This window comes from Syzygium oleosum, unplaced genomic scaffold (genome assembly GCF_021117445.2).
Source record: "Syzygium oleosum isolate NSW1041296 unplaced genomic scaffold, Sole_v2.1 Sole_v2.13, whole genome shotgun sequence".
Classification (NCBI taxonomy): domain Eukaryota; kingdom Viridiplantae; phylum Streptophyta; class Magnoliopsida; order Myrtales; family Myrtaceae; genus Syzygium; species Syzygium oleosum.
The window spans coordinates 7902407-7920811 of record NW_026607497.1 but is presented as its reverse complement, the minus strand read 5'-3'; the positions used below and the strand labels follow the sequence as shown (position 1 = coordinate 7920811).

At 44.9% G+C, this 18405-nt stretch overlaps 3 protein-coding genes across 3 annotated transcripts; 2 read left to right on the top strand and 1 right to left on the bottom strand.

Moving 5' to 3' along the window:
• The first annotated feature begins 626 nt into the window (after positions 1-626).
• Positions 627-2229, top strand: LOC115675924 (ubiquitin-fold modifier-conjugating enzyme 1). The gene is made up of 3 exons (XM_030598739.2): positions 627-1051; positions 1200-1261; positions 2016-2229. The coding sequence occupies exons 1-3, from the start codon at positions 719-721 to the stop codon at positions 2143-2145; spliced, it is 525 nt and encodes a 174-aa protein (XP_030454599.1). The 5' UTR covers positions 627-718; the 3' UTR covers positions 2146-2229.
• Positions 2230-8210: 5981 nt separating this feature from the next.
• Positions 8211-12071, top strand: LOC115675820 (glutamyl-tRNA reductase 1, chloroplastic-like). The gene is made up of 3 exons (XM_030598602.2): positions 8211-8829; positions 9713-9954; positions 10602-12071. The coding sequence occupies exons 1-3, from the start codon at positions 8547-8549 to the stop codon at positions 11730-11732; spliced, it is 1656 nt and encodes a 551-aa protein (XP_030454462.1). The 5' UTR covers positions 8211-8546; the 3' UTR covers positions 11733-12071.
• Positions 12072-15198: 3127 nt separating this feature from the next.
• LOC115675941 (E3 ubiquitin-protein ligase WAV3) lies at positions 15199-17999 on the bottom strand. Its single transcript, XM_030598758.2, has 2 exons — positions 17388-17999; positions 15199-17283 (listed from the first exon to the last, which is right to left on the bottom strand). Exons 1-2 carry the CDS (start codon positions 17811-17813, stop codon positions 15340-15342), a joined length of 2370 nt encoding a protein of 789 aa, XP_030454618.2. The 5' UTR covers positions 17814-17999; the 3' UTR covers positions 15199-15339.
• Positions 18000-18405: the final 406 nt, after the last annotated feature.

The following is an 18405-nucleotide window of genomic DNA, read 5'->3' as shown; positions in this document are numbered from 1 at the left end:
CCATTGGCCGGCAAGGGTATCGTGGCTCTCGCTTGGCATAGAGGCCCTCTCCCGTGGTTGGCTAGGGTGCTGGCCCTCGCCTGTGGCCGGCGATGGTTGGTCAACGACCTTGCCAGCTCATAGTTGTAAAAAAAAATCAAAGAAAGAAAAGAGAAGAATAAGAAAATAATATAAAATTCAAAAAAAATATTAAGAAATTATAAAATTTGTTCGTGTCAGCGTTGGTCGTGTCACGTAGGACGGCCGGTATCCATATGAGTGATTTTTGGTAAAAATTGACCAAATTGACCAAATTGACAAATCGTTAAAATGTTTATGACTTAATTAGTATAATTGAAAGGTTTAAAATTGAATTGACACATGTTTGGATTTGTTCTTTTTAGGTGCATAAATCCCATAAAAATATGATAAATTTAAAAGAATTTGTGAAAAAAATTACGTGAAACTCAATGGGAATATTCATATACCTCGAAATGATTTAAATGTTTCACATTAAATAAAAAGAAACTAAATTGCATTGAAAAGCAACTGTTACGAAAAGAAGTCCGATTTAACAACAGATTACAGAATTATACTCGTGCCCTGTCCAAAAGTAACAAAAGGACCCTCGTAAAGAATCCAACTTTTCGTCGCCGACCGAGAGAGAGAGAGAGAGAGAGAGAGAGAGAGAGAGAGGAGTCAGGCTCCGGCAGATCGGGAAACCGTCCGGCCGGCGAGCATGGAGGGTTGGGACCCGAGCACGAAGTCGACGCTGACCCAGATCCCGCTCCTGGCGACGAAGGCGGGGCCGAGGGACGGCGGCGCGTGGACGCAGCGGCTGAAGGAGGAGTACAAGTCCCTGATCGCCTACACCCAGATGAACAAGTCCAACGACAACGACTGGTTCCGCATCTCCGCCGCCAACCCGGAGGGCACCCGCTGGGCCGGCAAGTGCTGGTACGTCCACAACCTCCTCAAGTACGAGTTCGACCTCCAATTCGACATCCCCGTCACCTACCCCGCCACCGCCCCGGAGATCGAGCTGCCCCAGCTCGACGGCAAGACCCAGAAGGTTATCTTCCTTCCTTTTCTTGTTCGTTTTCTTTGCCAATTTTCAATTTTTTTTCCTCGCAGTTTTGCCTTTTGCTGTTTAGCGTTGTCCAATTTCGATTTTTATTTATTTATTTTACTGATGGGTGTTTGTGTTTGTGATGGGATAGATGTATAGAGGAGGGAAGATATGCTTGACGGTGCATTTCAAGCCGCTCTGGGCCAAGAACTGGTAATATCTTTATCTTGTGCCTCTGTGGTGCTTGTCAGTGATATCTGTGGTTTTGTGTGCTTGGGATGTTGATGGAGCTGAGTTTGTACTCAATATTGTTCTGTACTTTATGTTTATATGATGTGTTCGGTTGGTTGAGGGATGCACCAGAAAAGCCAATCTCATATGAGTTTTCTTAATTTGGTTTCTTTGAAGCTTAGGGACCATAAATCCTTAGTTAAGGGGTTCGAAATTTTTGGCTTCTTGGTTTAGTTGAATCATGGCTGTGTCACTTTGATTTCTATTTAACGGAGAAGAACAGAATCGTGTATTAGATCACGCAATGACTTGGAGGTGCTTTGACTCTGATAAGGGGAAGAAAATCAATAACAGATTCAAATTGTAGGGTAAGAGGCAGATTTCTTGGGTTGTTAATCGACAATGTGTGAGCATTCATGCCGGCGCTTGTACTTCTCATGAATGCTTGGTTGGGAAGAAGGGGCTGTTCAAAAATGGTTCTTGATTTGTTTAATTCCATGAGTTGTTTGATGTGAACAACAGAAGTAGTTGTTTCATATTTGTGCTGGTTCTTCATTTGGTGAAGATAATGATGTTTTGAAATAGAGACGATTCACTTTTTCTGTATCTTTTGCATATCTTGCGTGCGCAAATGTCTTGGTACTATTTTTGTGGAATCAATTTGCTCTCTACCTCCCCAAGTTTTACTAAAATTGTGGCTCAGGAGTCTGAACTTTGTTGTCTCAAATTTTGGCAGCCCCCGTTTCGGTATAGCACATGCACTTTGTTTGGGACTAGCTCCGTGGCTTGCAGCTGAGGTTCCTATACTTGTGGATTCTGGTATGATTAAGCACAAGGATGACGCCCCATCATCCACTGAATCGTAATTTAGTTTGAACTTTTGAGACTGTAAAAGCATACCTGGATCAGTGACTAGTCTTGCTCAAATAAAATAAGTAACTGTTTACTTACTCATCGATCTGGATTACATAAAGCCATGGGTGACTGCTGACATTGTTTGTTCAGGCAAAATACTTGTGATTAGCTTCTGTCTTTAGTGATATCAAGTTCCTTATATATCCTTGAGAGTAGTTGTTTCTTTTTGGTGACAATTCAATTATTGCTGATGGTATCCCCTTATATGAAGTGTAGTGTAAGCCATGAGAATTGGACCTTTCTCTTCTCATTACATGTTTCAATGTGGTTTGAGTGACACAAGGATATGAGCTGCCTAGCTAATCGGTCACTGTACATAAATGAAGAATTTTATCCTCCATATCTCATCACCAGCGAATTGTTGAAGTATATTGCGATAGTGATGGACATGGGCCTTTGCTGTCATCTGTATTTTGAGTTTAATCGGGGAAAATATGACTGATCTCGACCTAGGACCATCTTGATTAGAGGGAAGTGTGTGATCTGCACTTATCCACTGAATGACCTTGTTCTTCCTAGGAGGCTTGAAATGATCAACTTTTGTTTCTCGTTTTCACCTGGACAGAAGCCAATTCAAAAGTAAAGCAGCCAAGGCCGAAAAAATTTGCCCTTCTCTGTTTGTTCACGTCCCCCCTTCGGTCTGTTTTCCCATTTGCTGATCAAGAGCATGCTTTCTTCGTCTTGAGAAAGAGATAAGTCTTATGATAAGAGCTTGCTCTATTTATCATTTAAAGTGTTTACTGTCGACCGGCAGATATCATGATCTGATCATGTTACAACTATACTACTGCTCCAAGAAGATGCTGCCAGTTTGGACCCTTTTTGGTCTCTTTGGTACGTGAAACTGAAACCAGCTGGGATAGAGATCTTTTCTGCTGATGACCTCAAGGTCAAGTAGCCAGTCGCTTTAATTGAGGCATCCATAGAGTTCCCCTCTTCCTCTCCTGGGTGTAAAACAGGCATCCTAGATCTTGCAGGGAGTGAATTCAAAACTTTGTTGTAATATAACGCTCAATCAAGAAGCGACATGAACATGTTTGTAGGTATGCCAACTTCCTCAAGTCAAGATAGTCACGGACAACAAACGTGAAATAGGCAGCATGAGTTTGTAAATAATCTCTGTGGAGGTACCTCCCTAACCACCCGATTGAACCCCGTTTGAAAAGCAGTTCATCTGCTATAATTCGACATAGGGCTATTTTGGTTCAATTTTGAAAATCTTCTTGGGGAATGCAAATACCTTTGGGTGAAAGCCTATTGGGGAAATGCAAATGGTGTTTGGTAAAAATATTTTGTAAAGTTACTTTAGCCAAAATATAGTGTTTGGTGAATTTTTTTGCAAATGGACTTTGAGAATTATCTTATTTATTAAAAAAACTAACCTACCCATCGCGGAGCCGGCCGCCGTGAGATAGATCTGGCGCCGTGGCCGTCGCCGAGGTCGGGCGACCCCAGCGAGCCCAGATCTGCGCCACCGGCGGTTGCCGAGGCTAGGCGACCCTCGGCGGGGTCGCGTGACCGTGCGGCGACCCTCGGCGGGGTCGCGTGACCCGGCGATAGTCGCCTGGGTTGGCTTGACCCAGCCGTCGTCGCACGAGTCGCGCGACCCAGGCGGCGACGGCGCCTAGGTCGAGCGACCCGGCGACGAGCGTCGCTGGGCGGTCGCCGATCCCGGCGACCTCGCCGGCCCTTCTCCCGCCGGCCACCCTCGCCGGCCGCCCTCGCCATGCTGGTGAAGAAGATGAACACTTCAAACCAAAAAAAAAAAAGAGACATGAACAGTAGCATTCCAAATGCTAGCATGAAAGCTGAATCAAACACCAAGTATTTTGGGAAGGAGCTTTCGAGGTTCAAAGCCCTTCCAAAGTGAACCAAACACCCCCGTAAGCTCATCTAAAGCTGCTGTAGCCTGCTTACCCACAACTTTCTATTCAGGGCTCACTTAAGTGGGCTTTGCCTCAGTGGGAGGAACCAAGAGATTACCTTTTCTTCAGCTTCCAAATCTCTGCCTCAACAGCTTTCGAGAGTAGGCATGGTGAAGAAGATTGACTAGAGCCGTTTAAAACACTCAAAACGACCTTTAATTTTGTCCAAATTGCTAAATTGATGGTTACGGTTTGAAAAACATTTTGGATTTAGCCCCAATTCGTTAATTTAAAATTCGTTAATTTGGGGCAAATCTATGGCCGAAACATCGACGTTTTGCATTATTTTTGCTAACTTAAACTTGCAGGCGGGTCACCTTAGATGGTTTATATTAAAATATTGTCACTGTGGATTTTTCAATCACACAAATTGCTGGTTGCAATAAATTGATTGATTTTTTAATAAAGAGACACTCACATGATCGCTTGAAGAGTTTTGGTTTTTTCCACTTCAAATGAAAAGAGATAAAATTTTCAAACCAAGTCGATTATTTTCTATCAAGATTTTTTTCCAACCTAACGTATATTTCAAAGATATATTTCAAGATATTTTTGTCTATGTTCATCAAATTTAGAATCGTAAGACCTAAGCTGGTAAATGACAAGTCAACAAATTAAAATTTGTTTGTTCTATATAGATGTTGTGGCAAAAAGAAAAAATTACCATGTGCTTTGCGCAGACATATATATGTAAAAATATCTTTTCATGTGCTTGTACACAAAGGAAAATTTCTAATCTGAATTTTCATCATGAAATCTGTCACATTTAATCTTAATAAATAGAGTATACTATCGATTCTTTCTTTCTCTCGAAGACGATTTGATTGCCTTGATGGCTTAATTACAAACATCACGAATTTCGGGTCTTCATCACAAACTAGACCTGAATCACTTTCGCATTGTTGACTTTCAATGCGTCTCCATTTGTCATGGATTGACTTTCAATGCGTCTCAATTTGTCAAGGGTGTCGAAATAAATAAAGAGGCTTCCTATTTATACATCGGACGAGATGACTTATTGATTCTCAAACTTGAACCTGATTGGTCGATTTTTAAAGAAAACTTCTTAATTTCAAATAAAGTGGATTTTGGAAACAAATAATTTCATTTTCAATTTTTGCTAAACAGAAATTTTTTCTTTATCTTTGTCCGCTTTATTGATGGAATACATCTGGGAAAACACTTGCAGAACTTTTTCCATTCATTTTTAAGTTTAAATTTAATAGGTGATAGACATTTGGGGATGACACGTCACTAAACTAGTGCTAATCGGTCGCGTATGGGCCATGAGACATCGTTGTGCAATGCGACTTGGCATGGGGCATCAAAATGGCAAAGTCAAGTGCTATGTGCAAGTACATTAATAAACATCCTCTCAACACCGATTTTAACCATGCATAGATAGCAATATGACATCTTTTGGAATATTATCTCCACGCTCGTTGACTCGCATGACTAATTTCACTAATATAGATGCTACAGGGTAGAGTACAAATTTCTGTATAGATGCTTTCATTTGACTAATATGGATGCTTAAGGGTAGGATATAAATTTCTCCGTAGATGCTTTAGAGTAGAGGACAAATTTCTGTAAACCAGCAAAGTAGTCATGCGAGTCAATGAGCGTGGACAGAATATTCCGATTGTTGTCATCTTGCTCAAGGTATCTGCGAGTCTTAAAGCATCATCTGCAGGCATATGCTGACACATGGCCTGCGATTTCATCCAACACGGATCAGACTCATCATGTCTCTTCGGATCGCCATGATCCACAAGTGAGATCCAAACATGCAAGTCATTATATGTACTCCGTTCGGATTGACTGGACTCGAGCTGCGGGGGTGTTTAGCATTCAAGAATCAGTGCCTCGTTGGTTCCTTGACGCGAGAGTATTCTGCGTTCATGTCCGTCCGCAGTTAAACTAATTGAAGGATATATAATATCTTAATTCGTTAGGAGCATCTGATGACATGTCGGCTACCCTTTTCGTGCTTTTCGTGGATGCCGATATCATATTAGGGTTGCGACAACATCATCCGATTCTATAGAGTGCACATAAAGGAGATCTTAAGAGTTCACTTTGAAGACATGAAAAAAAGTACATTGGATGCATCGTTATACCAAACGCAGAGTACATGTTGTCGGATAGAGAGCTCCTGCAGCACTGGAATCAAACTTTTTCTAAGAATTAATATGGAAAAGAAACAAGACATCGATAAGAATTACGATGATGTTGTCTGCAACTTGTGCAGTGGCCTCGAACCGGACCCAAATCTTGTACTATAAATTAAGAAAAACTATATTGAGCAGACATCTTTAGCAAGCCACAGGTAGGAATTGTGTTGCACAAGTAAGAGGAGGGTGCTGATGGCGCTTCTCTTAGCTTTAAAATCTCTAATAAAACTGACAATGCGAAGATCGAAAGCTATATACACCCCGCGTGCGTTCTTAAGTTGTTTTGGCAAGTGGTCTCGTCTTTTGTAATGGAAAGTGCGATTCTTCGATGCTACGGCAAGATTGTCGGATTTGAGTTACGATAGGATGTAAACTTCTAAACTACAGGTGATGAGCGAATTAACACGTCAATATGATTGAGAAGTCACAGTTGTCTCTATGTGTCCAAGCATGGAACTACGGAAGGCGTACCTTGGAGGCTTTGAGATTGTGAAGGCCTTGCATCCAAAAACAGCTTTCAGCCTCACCACGGACTACTACTGCTGATTATTTCACTTCCAAAAACACATGCACAAATCGTTTGGCAAATCAAATTAACTCCGTAAGATAAAATCATATGATTTTAAGTACTAGAAGACGGCGATACGACACAGCGTGACATCCAAGGCAAAAAATGTCATGTATCCTCGCACGTTAATGCCAAATATGCTATGGTACATACATACCGAATCATGATCGCTCAGTCAGTTCATCTAACTTTCATCTCTTAGTGCTTAATGAGTCCTTTAATGCATTAGCGAGAACCCCAGGAACTTGAAGGTTTTGGAGCTCACTGCGTCCAATATCCTGAAATGAGAGAACAGCAGTATACCACGGCCTCCTACAGAGACTTGTGGAAAGTGAAAGCGTTTCAACGTCTCGTCAATAGTGCGACACGTAGACCGTCGTGCTCGACGACGGCGTCGCCGGTCCTTTTCGACCCCATCTTTTTGTCTTTTTGGGGAAGCGTATCTTCCATCAAAGGACGAAAACCATGGAAATATACTTCGAGATACTCAGCCATTTTATCGGCTTGCGCCTGTAGACATGGTCACTAGAGTGCTTTGTGGCATTTCTTCTGGCCTTTTGTTTTGACTCTCGTACCTTCAAAACCACGACAAAGCATTTGGAGATTAATTACTTGTAAGGTTTGAATCATTGCTCCCTAGCATTAAGGCTTAACAACTGCAAAAAGGGCGTGCCAGTGTGGACGCCTTAAAACCATAGAGTAGCTCGATCGTCTACTCATCCTCGTAAGTGGGTTTCGAATCATCACACCGAAAAAACGACTCATTTCTCTCGATGTTTATGTGAGCATCGGCTATAAAAAGGTAGGACAAGAAAAATCTATCCGAATTATTCGTAACCCAGGCAGACTCGCAAATAAAGCGTCATGGAATCGGTCCGAATCCGAAACCGACTCTCGTTTTGAAAGACAAACCAAAACTTGCTCGAGCCTTAAAGCAATCCGAATCTGAACGACGACTCAATCCGTCACCTCTAATTTCGAGTTCGGGACTCGTCGTCGTCAAACAATGCGCCAAAAAAATGAGAAAAAAAAAAAGGAAAATGGATCCAATCAATTGATTAACATGTGAACCTCCCCCGGTGCCTTATCTTGGTAGGAAATCTAAAACCCGACCTGGAGGGGAGCCCCAATGGTAAGATTTGTGCATCATGTGCATCATCATTTCAATCTGTTGATAGGGGGAAGTATTCAAGTGGGTCCTTCCAAAGACCAAAACAGGAGGCTGACATTGAGAGAGATAGAGAGAGACAGAGAGGAGGAGAGTGTGGATAAAACGTGCATTCGACCCACCAATCACAACGCGCAGAAATCTCCCTCCACCCCTCCCAAATCGTCACCTCCTCTCCTCTCCTCTCCTCTCCACAATCGATTATACGCACAAACCCCCTGTTGGCCTTGGGAGTCCATGCCTCTCGGCACCACCACCAACAACCGCGACCCCCAAAAAGGACCTCACGTTTGACATCTTTCGCATTCCCACCACAAGCCAAAAGCCAAAAGCCAAAAGGCCAAAACCAGCCACCACCACCACCACCACCACCCGGAAAGGATCCTCCTTTTCGGGTTCTTTCCCTTCCTACCTCGCCGGCCCGACGGACCCAGGAACGGTTCTCTTCGCCGATCGCCCCATTGACCTCCATTGCCGTTCCTCCGCGCCGTGAATCGAAGAGGGTCGAGGGGCGAGAATGGCGGTCTCGAGCGGCTTCACCGGGGCGAAGCTGGAGAATCTGCTTCTCCTGTGTAATGGGTCGCCGTCGCCGTCCGCGACGAGGGCTTCCTTGTTCTTGTCGCCTCAAATTGGGTTGCCCAGGAGGCGATCTCTCGCGCAGAGGAGCGTTGGGGTTGGGGTTGGGTTCAATCGGGTGGTGAGATGCGAAGTCGCCGCGTCGGGCGTTGTGTCGGAATCGCCCAAGATTGATACTTCCAATATCTCCGCTCTCGAGCAGCTCAAGACCTCTGCTGCTGATAGTGAGTCCCCTTCTTTGTTGGGTTTGAGCTTGAAGTTTGGATTTCTTGCGTGTGTTTCGGACATGGTAATTTGGTTTTGTTGTTCAATCTCATGAAAGTATGCGTTATTGGAGGCATTTTCCATTTATCTTTGGGATTGTTGCAGTGAGGGGTTAGGTGGTTTTAGTATCTGGTGTTTGATCTTCGCCATTTTATAATGCTCTAGAATTTGTGAAGTTGTTAGCTTTTCTGTAATTATGGAGCTTATCTTTAAGCTTAAAGAGGTAAATCCTCAGTAGTGAAAGGGAGAGAGTTTATGTCTGGACCATTTTCTACTTCTGGTTTTAGATAGAAATGCAGACAAGACCAAGCAAGAGGTTTAGAATTAGGTGGTAGTGTAGGCTTGCCGACAGTGAAGATGGTTCAATGTCCAAATTGGGTTAAGACCATAATGATTCGATTTGAACTTCAGAATCTAGTCTGCGGTTGAGCAGTTCAGATTTTGTTCTGTTCCTATGGTGATGGCATCCCTTTCTTCACCTTTGAGGTGGAACTACTTATTTACCTCTCTTCTTAGAAATGTTGAGCTTAAAGCAGTCCTGCATGTTCATGGAGAGTGACTTTCTTGTTTTCACTTGTGGGCCGCAAATGTGGTTACCTACTTTCTCTTCCTGTTACATAAATTCAGTCCTTCCATATTTATGACCACAAATCACTGTCTGGTGATTGGTGAAGTGTTTTTATGTGTGGTCTTCTAGATATGAGGGTTAACTAACCAGAAATCTGCTTATGGTGTAGCTTTTCAAGCAACGACTCAAATAGAAAACACAGAAGCGAAAGTAAATATTGCAACATTAGATTCCTAAGTTGACATCACTAAATTTATCTCGATTGTTTTGATCAGGGTATACAAAAGAAAGGAGCAGCATTGTGGTTATTGGGCTTAGCGTGCACACAACTCCTGTGGAAATGCGCGAGAAACTTGCCATTCCTGAGGCAGAATGGCCTCGAGCCATTGGAGAACTATGTAGTTTGAACCATATAGAAGAAGCAGCTGTCCTTAGCACCTGCAACAGAATGGAGATATATGTTGTTGCTTTGTCTCAGCACCGTGGGGTTAAAGAAGTGACTGAATGGATGTCTAAGGTGATTAGTTTTCTTCCTTTTCATGACTATAATCCTTGGGTTCTTGCAACAATTAGTTTCCCTAAAACACTAGTTTTGTGGAATGAAAAGCACAAGTTTCCTTTGAATTCTTTTTAGTCCAGGACTCTTCCTTTCTATTCTTTTGCAGTTTTTATTATGATATCCTGCTGTTAGTTCCTTGCAGAAATAAAAGCACCTGAGTTATCCCAGGTCATAGACCTTTAAATTTATTAAACTCGACTTTCTTTTTGAATTTTTTTTTAGTCAAGGATTCTTCCTTTCTGTTCTTCTCTGGCGACCAGAATCCTTTAGCAGTTGTTATATCCTGCTGTTGTTCCTTGCAGAAATGAAAGCACCCGACCTATTCCAGGTCATAGCACTTTAAACTTATTAAACAGGTTTGTAGAATATAAACTAATGGTTTCTGAAGCATTTTGGGTAAATATGGAAGATAACCTGTATCATTTGTGTCCTCAGCATTTTGCTTCTGGGTCATCTCTTTACAAGGTTCATGCTGCCTAGTTAATTCATATTTTGCAGTTATGAGTGTTGTCTAGTTGATTAGCTCTTCTAATTTGTGCGACCTTATGAAAAGAATTAACACAAAATGCAGTCAAAGTTCTTATCACTACTTTTCTTCTTGACAGACTAGCGGGATTCCTGTTTCAGAGCTTTGTCAACACCGGTTTTTGTTGTACAATGGGGATGCTACACAGCATCTTTTTGAAGTCTCAGCAGGTCTTGATTCTCTTGTCCTGGGAGAGGGCCAAATTCTTGCACAGGTTAAACAGGTTGTAAAAGTTGGCCAAGGAGTAGTTGGATTTGGGAGAAACATTAGTGGGCTTTTCAAGCACGCCATCACTGTGGGAAAGCGGGTCAGAACAGAGACAAACATTGCTTCTGGAGCTGTTTCTGTAAGTTCTGCTGCCGTGGAGCTGGCTTTGATGAAGATCCCGGAGTCCTCCCATGGTACAGCCAGAATGGTAGTAATTGGAGCGGGCAAGATGGGAAAACTCGTGATCAAGCACTTGGTGGCAAAAGGGTGTACAAAGATGGTGGTAGTGAATAGAAGTGAGGAGAAAGTTGCTGCGATTCGCGAAGAGATGAAGGGTGTTGATATTATCTACAAGCCCCTCACAGAAATGATCAATTGCGCAGGCAAAGCTGACGTGATATTCACGAGCACAGCATCAGAGACACCTTTGTTCTTGAAAGGGCATGTTGAGACTCTTCCTCCTGTGAGTTCGGAAGTTGGGGGTCTGAGACTCTTTGTTGATATATCTGTTCCTAGGAATGTGGGTTCGTGCGTAGCTGATGTCAGCACTGCACGAGTGTACAACGTCGATGACCTTAAGGAGGTTGTGGCAGCCAACAAGGAGGATCGCCTCCGGAAAGCCATGGAAGCTCAGGCAATAATCGGCGAGGAGTCTAAACAATTCGAAGCTTGGCGGGATTCATTAGAAACTGTTCCTACCATCAAGAAGCTGAGGGCTTATGCAGAAAGAATCAGAGTCGTGGAGCTAGAGAAGTGCCTGTCAAAGATGGGCGATGACATACCGAAGAAAACTAGGCGAGCGGTGGATGATCTCAGCCGAGGAATAGTCAACAAGCTGCTCCATGGACCAATGCAACATTTGAGATGTGACGGTACCGATGGGCGTACTCTGAACGAGACCCTCGAGAACATGCACGCGCTTAACAGAATGTTCAGCCTCGAGACAGAGATCTCTCTTTTGGAACAGAAGATCAGAGCGAAAGTCGAACAAATCCAGAAATGAGCTCCAGTACTGAATTCTTCTCACATAACTTCCCTCTTACTGCCTCAGAAATCAGAATAAGAGGATTACGTGTTCCTCACCTTGTCAAAGTTTTCACTCTTCACTTCAAAGGTAGATGAGGATTGCAGAATTCTGAGGGGGTCAAATGGCAGATGACCCTCCTGATCGACCCTCGTCTATATGGGTTGCTCTTACTGCTCTGTATGTTCATTCGGCTTTGTAGGATACAAGTGAGGGATTTTTGGCGCGAGCTTGGTATGTATATCAAGTTATTATCCGCGGAGCCGGTTTGTATGTTATACTGCTACCGTTGTAATTAATCATTCGATTTTTTTCAAAGATTGATGTGTTGTAGATCGGCAGTCATCTTCTCCTCTTATCATCCCCCGGTAAGCTCGATGTAGACAGATTGAATATTGGACCGCCAGTGCAACTCAAAATCTCTTGCCCGGAAGACCGAACGGTGAGGTGAACCTTCGCGTGGAGAAGACAAAAACCCAACCAAACGCACAAAGACACGAATCTTTTGCCAGATACTGACAGAGTAAGGATCGGAGACAAAGTTAATTTGATAGTCCATATTTGAATCTGGATATGACAACATAATATATTATTCGGTGTTTGGCGACGTCCTTTAGGCCGGATAAACTGGGATAAATCTAGATAAAATGTCAGATAAGAAATCAGGGTTAGGGGTGGATAAACCCGGATTGAATAATTTTTTTTTAAAAATAACATAACAATTTTCTTCCAACATAGAGTGTCCCATTCGGCTTCGTCGGCCACCACACAGGGACCACCTCCACAACAGCCGAACATCGTCACTTTCAACCACTGTACAATCGTCATCGCCGTCCAGCCGATCATGTTCTGACGATTGAGGTAGAAAAGTAAAAGTTGTACGTCACATGGACATCACCATCGAAGAACTCAAATCCTTTCATGAGTGCGCCAAATCCTTTGAGATTATCGTCCATAACAAAGGTATATTGTTACTCGCTGCCCAGTGTCGTCCATTGGTGGATCTCCGTCCACCTCCTCTCCGCCCCTCACTACCCCTAGATCGTCGGCTTCGACGTCATGCGGCACTTGAGCTTTGCGCGTAGCGTCCACCACCCTGTCACCTCCCTTATATCGGCCGTTGCTGCATCTCTACCATATTGTCGCAGTTGCTACCTCCCTTGATCGCTCTGTGACGCCCTCGGCAACTCGAGGCTTGTCTTTGCTGAGGACTACGGTCTGGAGGTGGTGATGACGGTGGATTTGGAAAATTGGGGACGAAGAAGATGAACCAAACGGAGTTGAGAAGAGCGGGTTTGAGATGCCGATGCGATGAAATCTGGATATCGCAGGAGATTGCATTGAGCAAATGAGATTTTCAAACATTTTATCTTGAAATACATTAAACCCGCGATGGGATTTTTTACGATCGAAAGGATATTTGAAGAATTTCTAATTACACCTTATTCTATTTTATGCCAATTTAAATTCAAACGGCCGCACCCAGCGTAAGGGTATTATACTTTTCGGGATGCATCGCCTAAGCATCTTCTTCTGGTAATAAACTAAACGATGCGCCAGGCTTTTTAGCCTATAATGGCTAAACCCTGAGCTTTACCCGTGATAGACCAATCACAACGCACGCGGTGGATGCACATAAAAGGTAGATAACACCAATCATAACGCAATGAATACATAGGAGAATTCGTAGCCAAACCCCACAAATTAATAATAATACTAAATATGTCAGAGAAGATAATAGCCTATACTATACGTAATGATTGCGCAATGAGGAAGATGAGGAACCCAAATAAGATCTTCCTTCGCCAAAAAAAAAAAATAGAAAAAAAACTTAACCATTCATTTACACTTCATCCTTTAATTTACAAAATTCAAAAAAAGAACCTTAGGATCTGTTTAGTAACGTTTCTATTCTTAAAAATAATTTATATTTTTTTTTATCGAATAGAAATAATTTCTGTTTAGAAATAGTTTTTTCTATTTCTATTCTCTAAACGGGTTTCCGAACAAAAAAACGCGTTTAGTAAATATACAAAATTTTTATTTTCGAAGTTTAAAAAGAACAAAAATACGTTTGGTAGGACACTAAAAATTTCTACTCCCAATTTTTTCATTTAATTATAAAATTATCGGTAGAGACTTAACAATTCATGTTTAGATAAAATTGGACTAGAAATAGAATAAGAATACATTATGATATAAAATTGGATGACCTTAATACAATCATAAAGAAAATTACTCTTTATAGACAAAGCAAATATCGGGTGGTGGTCGAGGAAATTACAATTTAGGGGACTTAAAAATTCATGTTTGGATAAAATTGGACTAGAAATAGAATAATAATATTTTATGATATAGAATTGAATGACATTAATACAATCATAAATAAAATTACTCTTTATAGATAAATCAAATATCGAGTGGTCGTCAAGGAAATTGCAGTTTAGGGTGTAGGATTTTAGGATTTGGGGTTTGAGGTTAAGGTTTTAAAATTTCAGTTTTCAGATTTTGGGTTTTGGGTTTTAGATTTTCGATTTTATGGTTTAGGGTTTGGGGTTCGGATTTTAAAGTTTCGGGTTTGGGATTTTAGGCTTAGCATTTGAGATTTGGGTTTAGGGTTTGGGGCTTATGGTTTTAGGGATTCGGGTTTTAGGGTTTGGGATTGAGGGTATAGTGTTTAGGGTTTGGGGTTTATGATTTTAGGAATTTGCGTTTTGGGGTTTAACATTTTAGGATTTAGGGTTTGGAATTACGATGTTAGGGTTTAGGTTTTAGGGTTTTGGATTTAGTGTTTTGGGTTTTGAGTTTGGGATTTTAGAATTTGGGTTTTTGGGGTTTAGAAGGTTTAGGGTTTGGGTTTAGAGATTTAGGGATTTGGGGTTTGGGGTTTTAGAGTTTAGGGTTACGGGTTTTTCATTTTAGTGTTATGGGTTTTAGAGTTTGGATATTGAGGTTTAAGATTTAGAGGTTTAGGGCTAAGGTTTAGGATTTTTGGGTTTAGGGTTTGAGGGTTAAGGTTTAGGGTTTAGTATAAGAATATTTTGTAAAAGAGGAAGAGCTGATCTTGTTTCTTTATTGTTTCTTTTTTTATTCCAAAAACAGAAAAGTAATTTTTTTTTCTTATTTCTATTCCAAATCTATTCCCAAACCATTTTTTTGTTCCTGGAAACAAAAAAACTAACTGACGTGAAACGAATTTTTGTTTTTTTCTGTTCCGGGGAACAAAAGAACAGAAAAACAGATAATTAGTAACATTACTAAACAGGCCATTAGCCTCAAAGTCAAACCTCTCTTCCTAACGAGCAACAAATTGCTGATGTCTTAACCCAGCCATCCCACAACCACAAGACATGTTTAACTACTAATTAACACCCCCCAATTTTCAAAAAGTTCTTGCATGCGCCCGTTTTGGTTTTTAGCCCGGTGCACAACATCGGTCGGTCGATTTCACGTGGGATCTGCATGATCCAACGAATCACATGTATCATCGAGCCCATATGGTTCGAATGTAGCTAAAGACTTTTCGTATTTGTGGCGTCTTAACTAATTTATCTCTTCCAAAATGTACTTGACCATCGAGTAAAAATCAGAATCTGGCATTTTCAAAGCCATGCAAGTCTCTGACTCGACCCATCGACTTCTTCCCAATCGCCGCGCCGGCCGACTTCTCAGCAGCTCTCCAAGCCGACGACGGCGTGAGCGGCTCCCCATTCCCACCGGCCATCCCCGCCGCCGTCGTCGTCACCTCCTCCCTCTCGCTCCCTCTCCGCCGTTGGATCATCTGCTGCACCTCCAGGGCTTGCTGTCTGCTCCAGTACAGCTCCGCCAGCTCGGCCTCCAGATCCCTCACGTACTCCCGAGCCGGCTCCGAGCCCGACTGCATCAGCCAAGCCCGAGCCGACACCAGCATGTGGTAAGCGCTCGTGTGGTCGCCGTAGTCCGTCAATCTCCTCGACTCCGCGACGGCTCTCGTCGTCACGAAGAGGCTCCTGAGCTGCTCCGCCTTCGGGTCCGACGACCTGACGGCGTGGAGCCTCGGGACCGCGAGCGCCCAATCCGACCCTTTCACGGCCTCGTGCGTCGCCGGGTCCCTGTAGCCGCACCGCACGGTCATGACGTGGTGGGACCCGACGGTCGAAGTGGGCACCCGCAGCTCCACCAGCAGCTCCCTCTCCTCCTCGGCGTACAGGTCGCCGAGCCTGACCGACCCCCCCGAGCCGAGCAAGGCGGGCCGTCCGCTGCTGCACGAATAGACGGCCGCCACCTCCGCCGCGTCGGATCCGGACGCGAACCCGAGCTTGAGTGTCAGATCCTGCACCACCACGCTCAGCAGGCCGCCGATGCACTTCGCGAAGGCGTCCTCCGACGGCTCGCGGCCGAAGCCGCCGCTGCCGCCGCCGCTCTTGCTGAACCCGGAGGCGTGGACCGGTATCTCGACGTGGGCGAAGCGCGTCGAGGGCACGTGGCTCGGCGCCTGCCTTGGATTCTCGCCGCCGTAAGGGACCGTTTCGTCCTGACCGTCGGATAACAAGATGATGCTAGCTACGGGGTTTCTCTCTCGCCGGTCCTCGAGCACCTTTGCGGCCTTCCTCAAGGCGTCCCCCACGCTCTTCCCCTGGCCGCAAGTGAGACGGTCGATGACGCGCCGAGCCGCACGCTGGCCCTGAGCCGTCATCCTCCTCAGAGGCAGCAGCCGCCGAGGAGCCGCCGCGAAGGCTACCACGGACAGCCGGTCGGCCGAGCTGAGCGAGCCGACGACCAGGCGCATGGCGCGCTTCAGCATCTGCAGCTTGGCGCCGGTCATGCTGCCGCTGGTGTCGAGCACCGCGACCAGGTCAATCGGGGCGCGGCGCGCTGGGTCGAGGCCGCTCCGCGTGGCGGCCGCGGGGGGCGGCGCCTTGACCCGCAGGGCGACGACGTAGGTGGCGCAGCTCTTGGACACGGAGACGACGGCGGACTGGGGCAAGATCTTCACGTCGACGGGGGTCGAGTCTTTGCAATTCGTCATTTGCGAAACGTCGGAGCACGACGGAGTCGGGTTGACGAAGAACCCCTGAAACTCTTCAACCTCCTCCTCTTGCTCTTCTCGTTCTTCTTCTTCTCGCTTGTCGATCGGAACGAATCTCGCCCCGGGGTTGGGGGACAGCACGGACTCGTCGTCGTCGTAGCATCTCGAGTAGGCCAACTTAGGCGAAACGGGTTCTGTTAATTTCGGCGTGGTAGGTCTCGCTGCTCTGAGTGAAGCAAAAGATTCGATCATCTTTTTGTCTTCGAGCTTGACTGATTCGGCCCGTGGCGATGGCTGAGGTGGGTCTGAGTGTGGCTGAGAATCTTGGCGGTGGAGGTCCTTGTGGATGGAGAGCAAGGGGACGTCGGTCCAGGAGGCGTTGCAGATGGGGCAGACCAAGGCCCCGTGCTTGCGGACGTGGGCGGCGATGCAGGCGAAGTGGAAGGCGTGGCCGCACTCCGCTGTGTAAATAGCCGCGCCGCGGCCTGTCTTGACACTGCCGAAGCACACCCCGCACGTGATCTGGAACACAACAAGCACGACGTCGGCAGACCGATTAATTCACGAAAACGATTTACAAAATGAAGCGACATGTTCTCTCTACACGGTCCAAGAGACGTTCTTACTCTGAACTTGAAGCTGTTCTTGAAGAAAGACAACTTGAGCGGAGACCGTGGAGACGAAGAGTTGGAGCTAGGCAACGACTTGGGCGTCATCCTCGTTGACTTGGGAGTGGAGCTCTTGCACTCGAGTCTTGGAGTCTCGCTCAAGCTCACACTGGCCGTGCCGGGGGCTGGAGCCGATACTGGAGCTGTTCGGCATCGAAGCAGGCTCGGGGTTGAAGACGGAGGCGGAGGTTCGCGGTGAGCCCGCACTCGCGGCGTGGTGGGGTTGCTTCCGCCGGACAAGAACGCCAGCTTGGCGGTGGCGCATTTACGAGGGCTGGGACTGGGGCTGGGGTTGCTCTTTCGCTGTTGCTGCTTCTCGAGAGCCTTGGATTCCGGGTCTCGAGGGATCGTCGTGCAGAATGCTCTCCTCCAACCAGTGCCCATAGCGAGCCAGAGAGACAGAGATAAGGAAGACGAAGAAGAGGGAAGAAGAAAGGAAGGAGAGATCTATTTCTTCCTCTTCTTTTTGTTTTGGTATTTTATTGGGGCCAATGCGAATATCCAGACAAAAAGTGCAGGATCCGATTTCTAGAGAGAGAGAGAGAGAGAGAGAGAGAGAGAGAGAGAGAGAAGCAAAAGGGCATCATATGGGATCGAACGAAGCGAGCTGAGGATTATATAGAGACAAAGTCATCCGGGGCTGCACAATCAAATCCATTATAAACAATTTTTTGGCCATTTCTTTCTCCAGTCTCTCTCTCTCTCTCGCTCGCACTGTTTGTATTGATAAACCCGAAAAGATCTCTGCAACGAAAACAGAGGCTGGAAAATCTACTCCCCACACTTCTAGTCTAGTAGAGTCTTTCTGCAGCCTCGCCTCTCTCGTGAATGACAGTGCAGTGAGGGTGGAGTTGTTCTTGGGATTTCAATGCTTATTATATTCATGGGAGGGTGTGCTTGCAGGGATTCGTTTTCTCAAGCAATCTCTCTCAAAAAATACAGTACCCCGATTCATAAAAACGATGCGATGAACCGT